This window comes from Podarcis bocagei, assembly GCF_964188305.1.
Source record: "Podarcis bocagei genome assembly, chromosome: 7".
In the NCBI taxonomy this organism is placed as follows: domain Eukaryota; kingdom Metazoa; phylum Chordata; class Lepidosauria; order Squamata; family Lacertidae; genus Podarcis; species Podarcis bocagei.
Genome location: NC_138132.1, coordinates 69,584,492 through 69,604,593, shown reverse-complemented (window position 1 = coordinate 69,604,593; position 20,102 = coordinate 69,584,492). Strand labels below are relative to the sequence as shown.

The 20,102-nt window shown below is 46.7% G+C and overlaps 1 protein-coding gene across 11 annotated transcripts in view; it reads left to right on the top strand.

Moving 5' to 3' along the window:
- Positions 1 to 20,102, top strand: part of VPS13D (vacuolar protein sorting 13 homolog D) — a 119,025-nt gene that overhangs the window by 51,048 nt on the left and 47,875 nt on the right. For 9 of the 11 annotated variants that reach the window (XM_081201335.1, XM_081201333.1, XM_081201330.1 and 6 more), the window contains 19 exons: positions 51 to 173; positions 1,325 to 1,399; positions 2,988 to 3,093; positions 3,768 to 3,920; positions 4,540 to 4,675; positions 7,019 to 7,066; positions 7,802 to 7,952; positions 9,007 to 9,217; positions 9,773 to 10,020; positions 10,388 to 10,579; positions 11,178 to 11,304; positions 11,507 to 11,649; positions 12,888 to 13,018; positions 13,372 to 13,547; positions 14,157 to 14,280; positions 14,378 to 14,613; positions 16,259 to 16,367; positions 16,459 to 16,622; positions 17,811 to 17,919. In XM_081201335.1, the coding sequence (XP_081057461.1) occupies positions 51 to 173; positions 1,325 to 1,399; positions 2,988 to 3,093; positions 3,768 to 3,920; positions 4,540 to 4,675; positions 7,019 to 7,066; positions 7,802 to 7,952; positions 9,007 to 9,217; positions 9,773 to 10,020; positions 10,388 to 10,579; positions 11,178 to 11,304; positions 11,507 to 11,649; positions 12,888 to 13,018; positions 13,372 to 13,547; positions 14,157 to 14,280; positions 14,378 to 14,613; positions 16,259 to 16,367; positions 16,459 to 16,622; positions 17,811 to 17,919 (2,762 nt within the window). The remainder of the gene's footprint in view (positions 1 to 50; positions 174 to 1,324; positions 1,400 to 2,987; positions 3,094 to 3,767; positions 3,921 to 4,539; positions 4,676 to 7,018; positions 7,067 to 7,801; positions 7,953 to 9,006; positions 9,218 to 9,772; positions 10,021 to 10,387; positions 10,580 to 11,177; positions 11,305 to 11,506; positions 11,650 to 12,887; positions 13,019 to 13,371; positions 13,548 to 14,156; positions 14,281 to 14,377; positions 14,614 to 16,258; positions 16,368 to 16,458; positions 16,623 to 17,810; positions 17,920 to 20,102) is intronic. The other 2 variants (XM_081201336.1, XM_081201327.1) reach the window with 1 other exon arrangement.

Genomic DNA, 20,102 nt, shown 5'->3' with positions numbered 1-20,102 from the left:
TGGGCTATATTTTCTTTTTCCCCTTCTTCTGTTTCTCTGTCTGTCTCTAGAGCAGTATGCCCGCACCAAGCAATCATGGATGGCAGATTATTGCAAGCAGGAGAAGGAAGTAGAGGAAGTTGAATCTGAAGACTGGATGGGCTCTTCAGTCGATCCTCCATCCTTCGGACAAGGTATGGCTTTTACTCCATTACAGTGGGCTTTTTTTTATATAGCTTGTGATTGCACATGCCTCACTGTAGCTATAGAATGAGACCGTCATAATATTGCTCTTAGTAGAATGCTTAGGGCACTGCCTTTAGAGTTCTCCCCACTCTATGCTTCATTCCTCTCTGATAATTTGCTGTTGGCAATTCGGCTTCAAACTGAGCGCTTGTTACCGCCTGTCTGTAACTTCTATGTGCATAATACTCTATTACACAAAAGGTCTGTTGGTAGTGTAACCAGGCCACGGAGCCCTTTTCTGGCTCACTTTATTTCATGTTTACACCCTACTCGCAGTGGACATCCACACCAACACCCTTTCAGCCTCCTGTGTGGCCTCAAGCCCAACTTCCCAATGTTTGTCCTAAGCTCCTACCTGCACTGCCAACCAGTTCCAATCTCTTAACCAGGATCCTGGCTCTTGCATGACCTTCCTTCCCGCTCTCCTAGCTGTTTGGGCACAAGCCCCACTCAGATTGAGAAGACTGGGCACTGAAGCAACTTCTAAACTCTAGATCTTCCCATCCTCACTCCTTTGCCTCGGGACTGCTTCCCAGTCAGATGCCTCTGGTCTTAAATCCCCTGTGGTATTAACAACTCTGAGAGAGAGTGACTGAGATGGTACGAGCGTCCTTGATACCCAAGGGGAAATACTGCATTGTGGCCTCTGTTAAAACCTTCAATCTCTGTCTTTTAAAAATAAATAAATGATTTCTTCAATACAAAATCCTGAAAATGAAACGACGATATCAGGCTTTCTTTTGCACCTACTTTCACCCAGTATCACTATATTTTTGTTGCGGTATTTCACACCCCCATTGGCCTGGTTCACATGCAGCGCTAAACCATGGTTTAATTTGATTGTCCAAAGCTGGCCTAGCATCTTAACCATGGCTTATTAACCACAGGTCAGCCACACCCATGATGGTTCATTGTTCATGGTTTACATTAACCATGGCTTGGTGTTGCATGTAAACCAGCTCAATAACAGGGGCTCTTTCTCTGGCCGTGTGATACCCTTTCTGCTCATAACTTCCCCTCCTTTGGGTATGTGCAACGATCTTGCCTGTATATCTGCATTTTCCCCTTCCTTGCTAATGTTGTCTTTCCTGTCTGCCAGGCCTTCCTCTTGTCTACCTTAGAACTAGGAGTACAGCCAGTCTGACTAACCTAGAGCACCAGATGTATGCTAGAGGTACTGTATTGCAAAGTTGAGATGCTTTGCTCTTTCCCAGAAATGTCTTGTATAGCAGATAGTTGTTGCTTCTGTGTCACTTGTCAAAAGGAGCCAATGCGATCTGTTAAATTGCTTGCAGTGTTGCATAATTAAGTCCTACTGGACATTGGGATATGTGTTGATCAAACTCAATATGAACCTTTTTTTTATCAAAGCTGGCCAGGCTTTATTGAGCTCCTGTGGACATGCCCAGTTGGGTTTCTCACTTCCCTCTCTTCGAATGGTGTAAATAAATAAAAGACTAAGCACCCACTTACTGGAAATGCCATTTCCGGTGAACTTACTTCACACGTTGGTGTGTTAGGGGTAAAATTAAGGTTGCTGTGGAATCCAGGGCCTGAGAAGAAGGGTGCAGTCCTTGAGTTCCCAGCAGTTTCTCCTAGTTTGTAGGCTCAGCAGATGTTTCAGTCAGATTCCCACTGGATAGACAGATGTCCGGGATGAGCTCCCGTTGCTCGGTCCCTGCTCCTGCCAACCTAGCAGTTCGAAAGCACATCAAAGTGCAAGTAGATAAATAGGTACCGCTCCGGCGGGAAGGTAAATGGCGTGTCCGTGCGCTGCTCTGGTTCACCAGAAGCGGCTTAGTCATGCTGGCCACATGACCCAGAAGCTGTATGCCGGCTCCCTCGGCCAATAAAGCGAGATGAGCGCCGCAACCCCAGAGTCGGTCACGACTGGACCTAATGGTCAGGGGTCCCTTTACTTTTTAAATGAACATTCATGGCCTTTCCCAGCAAAAGTTCACAGACTTACAAACTGAGAAACAAAGTAAGGGAAACTCTATGAGTGAAGGACCACCCTGTAGGGATTGGTCCTAAAGCTGAGCTCTGCTTTCATACCTTTTAATATTGCCGCTAATGGCTATTAATTTCTCATCTTATAACTACTAGTATCTGTGCAAAACCTAACAACACGTTTGTTTAATGATTGGGTAATCTTTAAAAGGCTAAAAATCCTTAAGACATGAAAACACCGTTTTGATTCTATCTTAACTTCTGAGCTATAGCTCTCTGATGTCTCTGCAGAAAGTTCTCTTACACCTAACTCTGCACCTACACCTGCTCTATCACAAAAATGCAAACTCACAAAATATTCTAAAGTAAATTTCCACTCAGGCTTCCCAAACTAATATATAACAACTCAAAGGCTGGCCCCATTTTGAGTGAAATGGGGTTTGTACCCTACCTTTTTCACTAGCTGCCCCCCCCCCCCGCTTTACCCAAGCGAAAAAGAAAAGTATTGCCTTCTCCCCTGCATGATGTTGTGCAGCAGGCAAGGATGCCAGGCTTCTCCTTAACTGGAAGCAATGCACAACACACTGCAGTGTTTCAGGCAAATGAACAATCTAATCCAGCTGACTGGGAATTATTTGGAGAGGGTGATCTCTAGCCCAGCATTTGAAAATTTGGGAGAAGGCTGTATTCAGCTGGTCAAGCTAGGAACGCTGCCCGTAGCTGGAACAGCGTCTGATCCCAGCAAGAGAAAAATAAGCCCTGCAGGCCAGTGCCCATGGCTTCCTAACTTCTTTTTCCTCCTTCCCTCACAGCTGAAATGAAGACGCCAAAACGCAGGCAGCCTTTTGTGCCATTTGCCCTGCGAAATCACACGGGTTGCACTCTGTGGTTTGCCACTTTGACAACAACACCGACCCGGTAAGGAATTTGGGGTGGGGAGGAGGAAGTGAATGCAGATCTTGATTTCGTTTGTTTGTTTTTAAAATATTTTTATTAACTAATTCCACATAGCAAATTATCAAAACATATATTCATTATTTTTTCCCCTTCCCCCCCTTCAACCCCCCCCCCCCGAGACTTCTCTCAGCTCCTCTCTCTGATTTCTCAGCACATATTATTCTCTGCATGTTGTAAAATTATATGTATGCTTACATTATCTATCTACCATGTTAACGCTTAATAATTTTGTGTATGTTTATTCAAAACCTGCCAAGGAATCTCAATTCATTTTGTTGTCTTTTTAGATAAGTGGCAAAAAGCTCCCACTCTTCCTTAAAGTCACAGTTGTCCTTGTCCCGCAATTTGTATGTCACTTTGGTTTGTTTTTAAAGTGTGTGTGTGCGCGCGCACACGCACACACACACATGCCCCAAACCTAGAGGTTTGAAGGATTCATTTTCTTGAAGCAGACTGGCAGATTTGTTCAGAGAGATCCCCGCCCTCCACCCCCGCCCCAAATTGTAGTGTCATGAAAACGCAAGGCAAAAGCAAGTTTATATGTTTGTCTGCATAGGATAGACACTGAAGACTTTGAAGTTGGCAAAGCAAGGTCCACACAAAAACTGACAGTCTGGTATGACTTTTGCTTTTAGTGCTGCTCTCTCTCACAGCGGAAGCCCGGGAGTCATCCCGGAGGAAAACGGATCGTTTCTGGATGGCACACATAAAGTCAGCGAGTGGCGAGAAGTTCTTACTGGTGAAGAGGTTCCCTTTGCATTTGAAGCCAAAGGGAAACAGCGACACAGGTGACACATACTGAAACCACATTGTGATTATCCACTGTGATGTTCTTGCATTTCGATGCTTCAGCTCTTGACTGTGCACCTTGGAGAAGGTAACCTTTAACTGGAATTTGTATGGTCCTTTAGTGGATCAACTGAAAGCTCCAGTGCGCTGCATGCAGCAAGTTCCAGGATCTGTTGCAACAGCTCCCAGTAAGGCTGAGATCCCCTATCTGAAAGCCTGGAGAGCCATGGCTAAATGTGGACAAGGTGCAGGGAACTGTTGACCTTCCACATGTTGTTGGATCCCAGCTCCCATCATCCCCAGCTAGCATAGCCAGATGGTCAGAGATAAAGAGAGTTGTTGTCCAGCAACATCTGGCAGGCCAGAGGTTCATTGTCCTTGGTTGAGACAGTCCAGATGTTCTTGGACCAGTGGTCTGACTCTGTATAAGGCAGCTTCATATGACCCAATAGTGTTGTGCTAGTGAAAGTCAACTAGTCCTTTAACCGGGAAGCATTTAGTTTTGCTGTCAAGAGATAATGCTCTTTTGTTTTATTTTTTTGCAACAATGGGAATCTGGAAACTCTTCACTGTTCCTTTGGTCTTAATGTTAATCTGCTTTATTTTAAAACTTAACAGGCACACACACGACCTAAGAATCCACCAGCTGCAAGTGAGAGTAAATGGCTGGGAACAAGTCAGTCCAGTGTCGGTAGACAAAGTAGGAATATTTTTCCGGTATGCAGCTCCTGATAAGAGCACATCTTCCTCTACTGTAAGTCCTGATGCTTCCTTTCTCCCCCACCCACCCATTTTAGTAGTTGATGCTGTTTGGCTGTTCCCTTCCCTCAACTTCCTTTCCCCAGCTGTATCAAAGTAGGTCTGTGCATTGATAAAAGACTACCAAAAACAGCAAGTGGAAGATAAGGCTGTCAATAGCCTTAGTATAGTCAATAGTATGATTGAGTTTCAACTTTGCCCCCATGGTCAGGTGTAGTAATGATTCTGAGTGCTAGCTGCTGGAAAGCGCAGGAGGGGAGAGTTATCTTGTTCTCGAGTCCTGCTTACAGGTTTCCCATGGGCGTCAGGCTGGCCTCCATGAAAACAGTATGCTGAACTAGATGGCCCATTGGCCTAATCCAGCAGGCTCTTCTCATGTTCTTATGTGTATTAGAAAGGCATGTGCATGGGACGCGGGTGGCGCTGTGCTCTAAACCACTGAGCCTCTTGGGCTTGCCAGTCAGAAGGTCGACGGTTCAAATCCCCACAACGGTTGAGCTCTGGTCGCTCTTTCCCAGCTCCTGCCAACCTAGCAGTTTGAAAGCACACCAGTGCAAGTAGATAAATAGGTACCGCTGCGTCGGGAAGGTAAACAGCGTTTCCGTGCACTCTGGCTTCCGTCCCAGTGTTCCACATGACCTGGAAAACTAACTGTGGACAAACGCTGGCTCCCTCAGCCTGAAAGTGAGATGAGCTCCACAACCCCCTAGTCGCCTTTGACTGGACTTAACCGTCCAGGGGTCCTTTACCTTTTACCTTTACCTAGAAAGGCATGGCATACATTTATAAGCTGCACAGAGATTTTACCACAGTCAAGCAGTGTATAATTGTTGCTGGATAATTAAATAGATTTTTAAAATATAAATTATATATACATGAACACTGTTTGTACAAAGCAAGATTCTCTCAAACTACTACCAGCCTTTTTGTCATCATAAGTGAGCCAATGTGCTCCAGGGACTTTGTGGTCCTCTGCAAAGATGACAACTGTGGCTAAAAGCCAGGTGTCTACCTTAAAACTACACTGTTGTTGGCTTCTGTCTGTCTCCAGATGCAATGTGTGGCACATCACTTGAGGGTTATTGATCCGTTATCCTTTGAAGGAATATCTGACTGACATCTGTAGACATTCCAGGGGGCGAAGGAAGGGCAAAACATGGCTGAGAAACTTAGAACAGCTTTTCTCAAACTTGGCACCTTCCAGATGTTGTTGGACTACACCATCCCTGAGCATTGGTCATGCTTGTTGGGGCTGATGGGAGTTGGAGTCCAGCAACAGCTACAGGGGGCACCAGGTTGAGAAAGATGGTCTAGAACCTTTGGGCTTAGACTTTGGGGACAAGTTTCCATCAGTGAAGTGGAATCAGAACGGGTTGTTAGCATAACTGAAGGTTTCTGGCTTTGGGAAACAGAGAGAGGTTGGCGTGAGCTTTTCACTAGCGATGCAAATATGAATTACCGTATTTTTCGCCCTATAGGACGCACTTTTCTCCCTCCAAAAATGAAGGGGAAATGTGTGTGCGTCCTATGGGGAGAATGCGGGCTTTTGCTGAAGCCTGGAGAGTGAGAGGGGTCGGTGTGCACCGACCCCTCTCGCTCTCCAGGCTTCAGTAAGCTATCCACAAGCCTTGGGAGCCGGCGGGAGTTCCCACCGGGCTCCCACGGCTTGCGCAGAGCTGCCTGCACCCCGAAGCTTGGGTGCGCTGAGCAGTCGCGCCCGGGCTTCGGGTAGCTCTGCGCAAGCCGCGGGAGCCCTCCCCCGGCTTGCGCAGAGCTGCCTCTTATCCCGAAGCCCCGGCACGCTGAGCAATTGCACTGCGGCTTCGGGTAGCTCTGCGCAAGCCGCAGGAGGGCTCCCACGGCTTGCGGAGAGCAGCCTATTCTGGGGGCTGGGGTCGGGGGAAGCTCGGGCTTCACCCGCTCCAGCCTCGCGCCTGGGGGGGGGGAATAATTCCCCCCCTTTATTTCCCCCCAAAAAACTAGGTGCGCCTTATGGGCCGGTGCACCCTATGGGGCGAAAAATACAGTAAATCATTTCCTTGGAATTCTTGCCATTATATATCCATTACCTGGGATTTATTTTTGCAAACATGAAAATGGCATGGGCAGTTACACTTTGCTGGAGGGATTATTCTTGGTGTAGTTCTGACACTTTTCTGGCAGTGGACATATTTATTGAAAGGCGGAAGGAAAAAGATGCTCCCCTTTCATTTGCTAACCTCCCCAGCCCTTTCTACAGGTTGCTGTTTGTCTACTGTCTATCAAAGAAATACCATCCTCTGTGAAGAGCTGGCAAGCTTCCTAATGGCTGTTTTCAGCTTTACTTTTTCTTTTCTAGGTTGGCAGCCCAATTAGCAGAACAAACATCATACATCCACATGTTTATGTGAGTAGCGAATTCTCCCTTGAGCTTTGTGGTGTGTACAATGTACATTAAGAGGGGCATTCTTCTGAGTCATTGGGATGAATCTCATTTCATTTGAGTATCAAAGTTGTTTGGCAAAGCAGATACAGAAGAAAGATCATGCTTAGAGTGGATATATCCATGACTGCATTTAGCTTACTTTTTCACATCTTAGTTGTATTGTAGATTCCACCCCCCCCTCCTTTTGACACTTTTAATAACTGTTGGCAGTTAAAAATCTCTGGACATTCAAACAGAACTTTAATGGCCACATCTATAAAACGATGCTTAAGCGGGGGGAGGGGTGAAAGTGGTCCGTGGATGCAAGACAATATAAAGATTTTTTTAAAAAAGGAAATCCTTCAGAATTCCAACATGTGTTTTGATCAGCATTATTTTCTAGGAATGCTTGGGTAAATAAAGCAGACATTTAAATCAAACAGAAAATTTGTATTTTATATTTCTTTTAGGCCTACGCTCCCATAAAACAACGTACAAAAAAGAGCAAGGCAAAATATAAGGATCTAATAGCTGCATTAGCCAAACATAGGGCATTATTTAAGAAGTGGCTTTGTTACTCCCAAGCTAATTGTGATCTCGGTTTAATGCAGGATTGAAGAGGAAGGTTTTTGGGGCTCATATAAATGCTCATACAAGTCAATAGGAAGGGAGTTCCAAAGGTATTGAGACCCCCACTGATGTCCTGTATTTTTGCAGTTTTCTTCATTGCCTCCAGTCCGAGTGGTATTTGCAGTCACCATGGAAGGCAGCGCTCGGAAGGTAATAACTGTCCGTTCGGCCTTGATTGTGAAAAACAAACTGGAGACGCCTATGGAACTCAGGCTAGACAGCCCTTCAGCACCAGACAGTAAGTGTGTGTCTTCATTTTTTAAGGTCCTGCAGAACTGCAGTGTCTGAGGCAGGATGCTTTCCCTTTGTGGATTCTTAATATTACCAGTGGTGTAAGATAGCCGTGCTTAAGGAATTCTTCTTTCAGCCCCCAATAGAAATCATTGGTAGAGCATCATCTGCTTTGCATGCAGAAGGCCCCATAGTCAATCCCTGGCTTCTTCAGGTAGGGATGAGGCTGCCCCCTACCTGAAACCCTGGAAAGCTCCTGTCACTCAAGTGTGGATAGTATTGAGCCATTAACCTGACTCTGTAGAAGGCAGGTTCCTATTCCTGCTTAAACCCCACATAGACACCTGAGTGCTGCAAGCATGTGCATAGTTACCTTGCAGTACACTCCATTGAGCATCGCGGGGCGTGCATGCGTAGAACTGCACTTTTGAAGACTTACGTACTGTAGCTTCAGTCTTTGTGGACCAAAGGCATGAACGGTAGCCTTCCATTCACACACACACACACACACACACACACACACGACATGCCCTTAGATAATTACAGAAAAGCAAAGGGGGGTAGGAGGAATCTGAGATACTGTGATACAAATTGAGGCCAAAAGGTCCAGCGGTGTAAGAGAAAGGCGAGACCCATGACAGTTCAGAGCAGAAGTTCTCCTTTGAAGAGTGAATGTAAAAAGAGCTCTGCTAAGTCAGGCCAAAGGCCCATATAGTCCAGCGTCCTGTCCTCACAGGCCAAATGCCATATGTTTCTGGAAAGCCTGCAAGCAGGACCTGAGGGCATCAGCCTTCTCCCCCTTTGTGATTCCTTCATCTAGTATTGAAAGGCATGCTACTTCTGACAGCAGAAGGGAGAGAGCATAGTCGTCGTAACCAGCAGCCATTGATAGGCTTCTCCTCCATGAATTTGTCTATTCCTCTTTTAAAGCCATCCAATCTGGCGGCCGTCACTGCCTCTTGCAGGAGCAGATTGGTCATTTCAACTATGCGCTCTGCGCTTCTGTCTGTGCTGAAACTGATGTATTGCAAGCATATTTTGCATTTCTCATTTGGTTGCAGAGCCTGTAGTGCTGCCTTCGGTCATGCCGGGGGATTCTTTTGCTATTCCCCTGCATCTGACATCCTGGCGACTTCAGGCCAGGCCGAAGGGGATGGGAGTTTTCTTCTGCAAGTCTCCGATCCACTGGACAAATGTGCAGAAGACCTCGGAGGTCAGCAGCAGCAAACGAGAGTGCCATGCGATGGAGTCTGAAAACAGCCGTTTCTTCAGGTGACTTGGGTCATGGGGAAACTGCACTGTTTGCTTCTCCTGTTCCTAATAGAAACAGTGTTGTATGCTGGCAGAGGCTATCGAGAAATGAAGAAAAGGAAGTATTTAGAAAACAACATGGCCGAGGTGTTTTGTGTTTGAGATCTGTCCATTTTGCTCCAAGGGTAGTGAAAAGAAACCATCACGTGGGAGGGAGAAATATGGACAGGCTACCATTTGATGGCAGCTGAGTAGCTGGCTGTGCTACCTAATTTGTGTCATTAACCCTGCGACTTTTCTGCTTTTTTTACAAAAAGAAACACAGCATTGCGTAAAACAGCAAACCAAACAATACGATGAATAGAATTGTTGCTACAGGCAGGTTCTCCTAAAATGGGCCGCCTTGACCTGCTGCCTGAAGTCCAGCCTTGAGCTTCTTTAGGAGAAGGAGTTGCAAAAAAATGGTACCACCTCAGAGATGCCCCACAGCACTCCGGAGAGTGGGGGAAACATATAAAAGCATTTCTTCAAAAGGCAGCGTCCGTGACTCATACGTATCTTGCCTTTCCCTTACAGGTTTTGTGTCGCCATAAAGAAAGAGAATTACCCAGATTACATGCCCTCCAGCATCTTTTCCGACAGCGCTAAGCAGATTTTCAGGCAGCCCGGACACACCATTTATCTCCTTCCGACCGTGGTGCTCTGTAACCTGCTGCCTTGTGAACTGGAGTTTTACGTGAAAGGGGTGCCCATTAATGGGACCCTGAAACCTGGGAAAGAGGCGGTACTGCATACAGCCGACACTTCGCAGAACATTGAGCTTGGTAAGGCACCCAGGGATTATTTGTGGCTTAAGCTATAGGACGTCAAGACCAAAGCACAAGTTTGCTATGGCTGCCAAAGGTCCCTTTATCCCTCGTTTTCCCAAGAGAGTTCCTTGGAAGTAACTAATTGTTTTTTAAAAACAACTTTTAAAAATTGTACTTTGGATGCACTGTCTGGATGTACCAGGATTCAAGTCACACCATGGCTGTCACATTTGCTCATACAGTGCAGTTGTTGGAAGGGAGGACGCCATTTACAAAAAAATAAAAAATGGGTTTCTTACTTTGCTCTCCAATCTCCCCCAAATGGAGAAATGTGCCCCATAAGAACGGTCAAGAGCACACATTTCTTTCTTTTCAATTTCAGGGGTCTCCCTTGAAAACTTTCCACAGTGCAAAGAGCTTTTAATACCCCCCGGAACACAGAACTACATTGTGCGGATGCGAATGTACGACGTTAACAAGCGGCAGATGAATCTCACCATAAGGATCGTGTGTCGCGCTGAAGGGTCCTTGAAGATATTTATTTCAGCACCGTATTGGCTCCTCAACAAAACAGGTAAATCTGGCCTGACTTCTTACGGATGTAAGAATTCCTCACCTGAAAATGAGAGGTCTGCTTAGGTCAGGTTAGGCTTACTGAATTTGATAATTGCTTCTCGCCACAAAGATTCCTAAAGCAATTTACAACCAGAATAAGAAAACAGTAATCAAAATACACGAATCACGTTAAAGACGTAATCTGAATACAAACACCCAGTCATTGATGCTTTGCCCAGTGAGAGAGATGGAACTCTCCACCCCTCATCTGCTTGCCCCCACCAACCTGGTATGCATTCCAGGCTTGCAGTTCATTGAGTATTTCTGACCACGGGATCACACCCAGTAGCTCCTCCCTCCCTCTTTGGTCTATTCCTTTTGAACTGGTTATACCCTTCAATTCCTACATTCCAGTCATGAGTCTCATCCCACCAGGTTTCAATAATGCCTACCGGGTCGTATTTCCCATGTCGAGATAAGGACATTTCTTTTAAAGCAATGTTTAAATGATACACACAGAAAAAGTGAGTCCATCTAGTTCTGTGATGATGCAACTAACAGAGCATTCAAGTTCAGATTCAGATGCTAACGGCCATCTGGTTGGTTTCTTTTTAAAGGGTTGCCACTGATCTTCAGACAAGATAATGCCAAGATCGATGCAGCAGGCCAGTTTGAAGAACATGAGCTGGCCAGAAGCCTGAGCCCTCTCCTCTTCTGTTATGCTGACAAAGAACAGCCAAACCTGTAAGCTTTGGTGACGGGACATTGCGAGAGAACCATGCAGTGGGAAAATGTCGTAGTCGAATTGGAAAATTGATTCTATGACAACTGAAATATGACCATTTAATTGGGTCCAGACTGCACTGTAGGTTCTCAAGGCTCATCTAAATCAGCAGAATCATATGGATTGCTGAAGTAGTATATCTCATTGTCTTCCTTGTTGCAGTTGCACAATGAGAGTTGGAAGAGGAATCCACCCTGAAGGTATGCCCGGTTGGTGCCAAGGCTTCTCGCTGGATGGAGGCAGTGGGGTCAGAGCCCTTAAAGTGATCCAACAAGGAAACCGGCCAGGCCTTATTTATAACATTGGTAAGAACTTGTATGGATAATAAGGTCATCATATTAAATAATTTACTTGTTTGTTGATTCTAAAGCAGTTTGCATTCTAAAGCAGCTTACTGTAGTCACCAAATTCAAGAGACAGTGGTTTGGTTTGGATTCAGCGATACATTCTGGATTATTGTTAACCTGCATGAATTTCAGGCAAAGAGATCAGAAGCTTTCCCATTAACCGTGATTTATTATTGGCCTGAGCCTGAAATTCTGATTAATGGTGGGTACGGTTTACAGAGACAAGCCAGAATCATAAAGCATGATTTGACGTTACCTTATTTCCCTATGCAAGGAGTAGGGAATCTTTGGCCTGCCAGATGCTGCTGAACTACAACTCCCATCAGCCCCAGAAAGCAAAGCCAGGGTAGGTGGCCGTTGTAGTTCTGCAACATCTGGAAGGCCAAAGATTCCCCATAACTGCCCCTAAGTCATAAGAAATGAGGGAGAAGCAGCAGCAGCAGCAGAAGCTGCCTCTTAATTGCGCTTGGATCCAGCTCCACAACCCTCTCAATTGCTGCCTGTCATGCAGCTGTGAAGGGTTTTGATGAATGGAAAGTTGAATAGTCATCTATATCTGTTGCCAAATTCCAAACTCTCTACAAGGTGGGGAAGTGGAGGGAGGTATAAGGTCTAGGACCAACCTTGACAGATAGCCACTTCAGTATGGATTACAGGTAGATGGGTAAAAATAATACCTTTGGGCAGACGTCTGGTCCAGAAGCATTGCAAATGGATTGTCCTGTAAACTGCATCATATAACTACTTAAACTAAATAATAACTAAGTGGCATCAGTCTTTGCGATTGGACTGTGTTATGCCACTGGGCTGAGGAGCAATGTGTGTGTGGCAGCATAGTACTTTTACTGATAAACCATATTTTATTAGACCAACTCCACTGTTTCTAAACCACCCCTATCGATTGGAGAAAGTCCTTCTTCCTGCAACGCATAGCTAACCTACGGAACTCACTCCCACAGGAGGCAGGGATGGCCACCGACTGATGGCTTTAAAAAGAGGATCAGGCAAACTCATGGAGGAGGAGAAAGCTATCAATGGTTACTGGTCATATTGGCTATGCTCTGCCTCTATGGCCAGTCACAGTAATGCTCTTGAATACCAGTTGCTGGGAAAATGAATAAAATGCCTAAATTTCTTTTTAAGGCTGTGGAGCCCCAGATGCTACATGTTCTAACTGTGGCTGTATTTATTACCAGGTATCGATGTCAAGAAGGGCAGAGGTCGCTACATTGACACCTGTATGGTAACGTTTGCCCCTCGCTACCTGCTAGATAATAAATCCATGCACAAGCTTGCCTTTGCACAGCGGGCGTTTGCCAGGGGACAGGTAAGAAAGCTTCCATTCCCTCTAAGCAGTTTTAGTGTTACTGCATAAGAGTCTTCCAGCCTTGTATAATAAGCCCTCAATAAGTTAACTAGCCCTCTAGGGCCTGGCAGTGGAAGGACTCTGTACTGGGTGCAGAACAGGGACAGAGCACCATGTGGTGTTGATGTAAATAATGTCAATCCAAAGGAAATCTGTCCTTCAGGTAGACTGGTTGTTCTTTGTGCTAACTAACATTTAGGCGTGCCCTGTGTTTTCTTTATGTGGGTTAAGGAAAACCATCAATTGATTGCTCGCCTTGGGGCCTTGCAAAATGGTTATTGGTAAATGCTGTTGGCTGATGCATGTTGTTTCAGGGCACATCAAACCCAGATGGCTACATCTCCACCCTCCCTGGCTCCAGTGTCGTGTTCCACTGGCCGCGCAACGATTACGACCAGTTGCTTTGCGTCCGGCTCATGGATGTCCCAAACTGCATTTGGTCTGGAGGCTTTGAAGTCAACAAAAACAATTCCTTCCATATCAATATGAGGTAGTTTCGGTCGTGTGGATGCTGCTGCTTTAATACATCTAAAACACATGTGCAGGCATACTCCTTAGTAGTTGTTGTGCAAGACAGAATTTGACATGGGCTTACCATCGTGATTCTAGAGAGCAGGGAATTCCTATCTATTATAGCCACCTCCTCCAAAATGAGCTCCAGAAAGTCAGGCAAAAGAGAACCACAGATATACTGGCCATCGGCTGATAGCTGTGTGTGTGATTTCTCCCTCCTCATCGGATCTACTCTGCCTTGCTTGCTTGACCTTTGGAGTTTCCCTCTCCATGACCTCTGTCTTCCAGACAGTCCCTGGGCTCTGACAACCCTGGAGCAAAAGTAGACAAATCTAGGTTTCTTCATTGACAGTGCATTGGTTCTAAGTTAACTCTAAGTTCACATTACACCTGGAATTTATGCGAGCCCATTATCTTTGGATGTGCCAATATTTGGGACAGGTATTCCGGCATGTGAAAGCATTGTTGATTTCTAGCTCTCACCTTCATGAGGATTTGAAACTGTGAGCCATTACTTAAACCTATTGGTTTTGCAAGGTGCTTTCCTGGTTTGTGACACTAACCAGACTGGTTCTGTTTTCTGCAGGGACACCCTTGGGAAATGCTACTTTCTACGAGTAGAGATCACTCTGAAGGGAGCTACATACCGTGTTTCGTTCAGCGACACCATCCAGTTACCACCCCCGTTCCGCATAGACAACTTTTCCAAGGTGACGGACCATTTCGTAGCATAACGGCCTGTAACAAAAACGTTTCTGGGACTTTATGCTAATGGTTCACCCCTTTGTGACATCCCCGTTGCTCTAGGTCCCAATCGTCTTTGCTCAACACGGTGTTGCAGAACCACGGCTCAGCACAGAAGTCAAGCCAACAACCTCTTTAGATTATGCCTGGGACGAGCCCACCCTTCTGCCTTACATAACCCTGACCGTCAAAGGAGCTGGCTCCTCCGAAATCAGCTGCAGCATGGATGACTTCCAAGACAGCAAGCAGCTCTATTATGAGAACTTCATTTATATTGCTGCAACGTACACTTTCTCAGGGTAACCTCTCTTTTTAAACATCATTTATTTGCAGCGTTTATCCCCCCCCCCCCTTTAACCAAATGGCTGTCGGAGCAGCTTAAAAAAAATTAAATAATTTCTAGGACTGCAGCCTAAGAATGCTTTTCCCGTTCATAGGCCAAAGGCAGAACAAGGCACTTTGTTAAAATGAGCACGCTTTACAAAAGAACTATTGATAGCTTTATTGTGGGAGGAGCTTATAACAGGACTCATAACTAGGTAACATATTTAGAATGTAGTAAGTCTCCCCAAGCCCAGCCTCCTTACCTGGAAGTGGCTGCTACAGTGGAAGCCCCCTCCTCACCCCCCCCCCGACTGCAAAAGCAGCACAGGCAGTGTTGAAGATCTTCCTTAGGGTGCCTGGAATAACACCACAGCAGCATTCAGGGCATGGGGGAAGTAGGAAGAACACTGTGGTGGTGGGAAAGAGGCTGTCTTTGGCTCAGTTTACATTCTGAGCCAACTATGGGGTCATAATGCTCACCTTTGGCTGAAAGTGAGCGATTTGATTCACCGATGACCATTCTGTGAATCTAGGAAACATCACATTTGAAGCAGAAATCCATTTAAAACTGAGGCTGTGGAACTGCACTTGCTCCTGTTAGTCCCCTGATCGTGAATCTTCCTCACTTTTTTCTTCCCCCACTGTTGATGTTTCAGAATGCAACATCCTTGGGGCAGGGGGCTGCCTGTCTTTGCTTGTTACTATCCCTTACAGCGTATCGTAATGTGGTGCGCCCGAACCTCTTAGTTATACAGTCACACATCACTAACCAGAAGGAAAGGAAAGGCGTCTCTAGCCCTGTACTGCTCAGAATTTTTTTTTTAAAGTATACCTGAAGGAGCATCTCCACCCCCATCCTTCTGCCCGGACACTGAGATCCAGTGCCAAGGGCCTTCTGGCGGTTCCCTTACTGCGAGAAGTGGAGTTACAGGGAACCAGGCAGAGGGCCTTCTCGGTAGTGGTGCCCACCCTGTGGAACGCCCTCCCATCAGATATCAAAGGAATAAACAACTATCTGACGTTTAGAAGACGTCTGAAGGCAGCTCTGTTTAGGGAAGTTTTTAACGACTGATGTTTTAATGTATTTTTAATCCTTGTTGGAAGCCACCCAGAGTGGCTGGGGAAACCCAGCCAGATGGGTGGGGTACAAATAAATTTATAATTATAATTATAATAATATCCAGTGGTAGCTCATCCCTACTGGAACGGGTAGGGGAGAAGCCCAGACAGTAGGTGGTGCCAGTGGCAATGACTGGCAGCTAGTTCTAGTTTCGTCCCATCTGCCTCTTCCCTGCTGAATTCCACATGGGCAACACGGAGACTAAGGAGGAAGAAAATGACAGGTAGTGCCAACCCCCTGGGCTTAAAATGTAAGAAGACAGGTTGGCAGGCAGGCTTGCTTACACTGGTGGTGCACACTTCCATCTGTCCTAATGGGCAGCCTCTGCAGCTACTACCGGGAGCATTTTAAAAATTTGCCTGTGCTTTTGCTTTCCTGTAAAAGTTACCTTTCTGCTCACCAGTTGTAAGAAGTCTGATAACATTAAAATATCTGTGCTCCTTCTGAGTGTTGGAACCCTTCTCTGCATGAGCACCTAATCGATTTCCTTCCAATTCTAGACTGCAGGAAGAAACCGGGAGGCCCGTGGCTTCGAATAAGGACGTGGATTGTGCTGAACTTGTCCTGGATGTTTCTCTGAAGACGCAGAGAGTCATATTAAAGAAAAAGGTATGAAGCTCAACAGTCTGTGGAGAGAAACTGCCTCGTTCTGAATGCTGCTTGTGATCCCATCTCTTCCTCCCTGCTGTTTTCTTCTCAGGAGCCGGGGAAGCGCTCCCAGTTGTGGAGGATGACGGGCACTGGGATGCTTTGCCACGAGGGATCTGCGGTTCCTCACCATCCTAACAAGCCGTCCCCTCCCCGTTCCACAGAATCCTCTCTGATCCTGGACATCGCAGGCCTGGCTGCCGTCACAGACAACAGGTCTGCAAACACCCCAGTCGGCTTCCTAATGCGAAGCTCACTCGTGTTAACAAAAGGAGGTTGGGATCAGAGTTTATTGCCAAAGTGCAGGTGTATCCTGCAACATGTCATTGATGGTGCATTGGTGCGCTAGTGATGGATTATTACCAAACTACACACATAATTCTGCCTTATCAGTTGTTCTGTGTTGCTTCCCAAAATGTAATTGCATTATTGCTGTCAGGAGGGGCACTCTTGCAGGGTGAAAAATAAATTGGGCAGAGGAAGAAATTGAACTAGTTATGAAGCTGGCACTTATTCGGCCTTTAAATCAGGCCTAAGGCCACACATGGAGGGACGCGGGTGGCGCTGTGGGTTAAACCACAGAGCCTAGGACTTGCTGATCAGAAGGTTGGCGGTTTGCATCTCTGTGACGGGGTGAGCTCCCCTTCCTCGGTCCCTGCTCCTGCCAACCCAGCAGTTTGAAAGCACGCTGCTCTGGTTCGCCAGAAGCGGCTTAGTCATGGTGGCCACATGACCCGGAAGCTGTAGTGGTTAAGAGCAGTGGACTCGTAATCTGGTGAACCGGGTTCGCTTCCCCGCTCCTCCACATACAGCTGCTGGGTGACCTTGGGCTAGTCACACTTCTTGAAGTCTCTCAGCCTCACTCACCTCACAGAGTGTTTGTTGTGGGGGAGGAAACTCCTCTCCTCCTCCTGTACGCCAGCTCCCTTGGCCAATAAAGCGAGATGATTGCCACAACCCCAGAGTCGGTCACGACTGGACCTAATGGTCAGGGGTCCCTTTACCTTTAAGGCCACACACACTTTCCCTTTCCTCTTTTGTGCCCTCCTTGAGTGTTTTGTGGTTTTTTTGTTCGTTTGTTTTATGTGGTTTTTTTTGCCTGGCTGGAATGTGCCCTTGAAATTTGGTGCTTGTCTAGGTGCAGGATAGAGAGGTAGGTAGGTAAACAGTAGCTTTAAAGCTGATGTCCGTCGCTACCTCTTGTGTTAGCAAATTTCTGTGAGTAGATGTTGGCCTTACTTGCCAAAAACCAGTGCATCCCACTGCTCATCAGAGGGCAACAGCCTTTCTGTAAATTAGCATTGTGGGTGGGTGGAAATGAAATAAAGTAAAATGCACAGATCATTTAAAAAAACCCCGGGGGAAAACAAATGGTGCACAGATGAATTTGTTTTGCTTTTTCAGGTATGAACCGCTGATGCTGAGAAAGCCGGACCGGCGGCGTAGCACGACACAGACCTGGAGTTTTCGGGATGGGAAGCTCGTCTGTGGCATGCACGGGCTTGTCGTTCAGGTTGGCATTGGGTGTTTCCCCCCCCCCCTGGATGTCTCTCGAGGTGAAGAAGGACCAGCCCTTTGTAAAACCTTGTAACGGGGCTGGGGAGCCCTGGGCTTGGGGACCAGATGCAGCCCTCCAGGCCTCTCTGTATGGTCCTTAGGACTTTGCCTGGGCTACATCCATACTTGCTTTACACCTTCTTTGACCATTTGTGCCTGGCTGGGAAAGGTCCTATGAAAATGTCTCTTGCTTGCCCGGGTGGAGGACGGAGATGGGGTGTGTGTAGAAAGTTCTCTACTGCACAACAGTAAGGCGTTACATTCTTTGTTCTGCCCACTTTTGCCTCTGGCCTTGGCACGTGACCCCCAGACAGTTTCCCTAAAGGGAGTGCAGCCCTAGGGCTGAAAAAGCTTCTGCACCCCGTGATCTATTAAAAACAACAACAATTAACCAGGAATCCCAGGAATCTCTTCAGTAAGCCACAAGCCACCCACTGCCTTCAGGGCGTTATTTCATCCAACTTCTGTGTTTCATTGGAACATTTCTGCCAGGGCAAAGGTACGGGTTGATCCATAGGCCTGATTTTAATTTGCAGCGCATGAGTAGCTCAAAGACAAAGGCTTTTTAACTGCCGCCAGCTTTCTGCGGTAGCCCAGGACCAGCCATATAATGGGGAGAGCTGGGTGGGAGAGCTGTGTTCTGGAACTCGCAGGGTGGCCCTGGACTAGTCACTCTCCCATTCAGCTTAACTTAACACACACGGTCATTCTGAGCTATAGATGGCATGGGGAACCTTTCTTGTTTTGAGAGACACATTCCCTTGGGGTTATTGGTCAGGGGTCAAAGTTAAGAGACCATCAGGGAAGAGTGAGGTCTTCCCCTTCCCAACCAATCTCCCTCTCGTTCTTTTCCACCTACTTCTCTTCCTCTCTTTCTGCAGCCCCATCTTCTTCTCTCCCTCCATACCCAGCCGGGTGCAGGGGGAGGAACAGATTTCTCTGGCAAGAGGTCTGAACCAATGTCTTGCCTAGAGCTTTCATGGAAACCTAGGGAGTCGCCTTATGTTGACTCGGGCCATTTGTCTTCCACACCACTGCTCTTCGACAGGTGGGTCCAGACTGATGGCTGAGTCGCAGCCTGATCCAAGGTCGGATCTGTGGGCACGACTGCCTGACAAATACTATGTTAAAAATAAGGATTGTAGAATTGGAAGGGACCCCAAGTGTCACCTTATCCAACCCCCTGCAATGCAGGGCTCTTAAGCTAAAGCATCCATGACCAGTGGCCAAAATCTGCGGCCAAAGCAAAAAGTGTGACACACTGTTCTCAGCCACCTCAGTCAGTAGTAGTAACTCGCCTGTCCTCACCAGCAAGATGCCCCACCCCACCGCAGAGATGCGAGATGCTTTGATAAAAGGTGGGTTGCATGCCTGAAAACGTCGGAAGCCTGCACTGACTGGCAGCAGCTTTCCAATGTTTCAGATGGGCGTCCTCCCCAGCTGGCAGGGATTGAACTTGGAACCTTTTGGACCTTCTTCCGTGGAGCTACAGCCCGTCCTCCCCAGCACCCCACCCTTCAACTCTATCCATTGCAGTTTTCCCCCTACTTCCTCCCTTCTCTTCTGGGTTCTTCTCACCCAATAAAAACAGGCTAAAGAGTGCAGCTTACCTCCGCTAGGTCCTATCAGTAGAGAGGTCCGACAGATAGCAGGGAGCAGGTCTTTTCTCTAGTGGACCTCCAGTCACAGAACAACGCTGTTTCCAGGGAAGCTCACCTGACACTAGCATTGTTATCTTTTCAGCACCAAGCAGAAACATTCTTTTATTTCCCCATCTACTAGGACAGCACTAGAGACCTGGATTTTCTTCTCTCTGTCAGGTGTTCATTCTTGGTTTGGATTGGGGACCTTTTATTCTTTCAGCTCACGTTGAGGGGGTTTTGGGGGGTTTCTTTTATAAGCACTGCTATATTCTTCATTGTATCATTGGGGTCATTATATTGATTACATTGCATTAAAAGTTTTCTGCAGATTGCTTTGGGGCTCCCAGCCGGTTGTAAGAAGCAACTGATAAATTCAACAAACCAGCATAAGAATTGGGATATAAAACACAGGACAGCTCTGCTTGCCCCGGCCTCTTGTCAGCCCAGTAAGGAAAAGTAAAGAAATCCACAGAGCATCCCTGTTCTGCCAAAACTT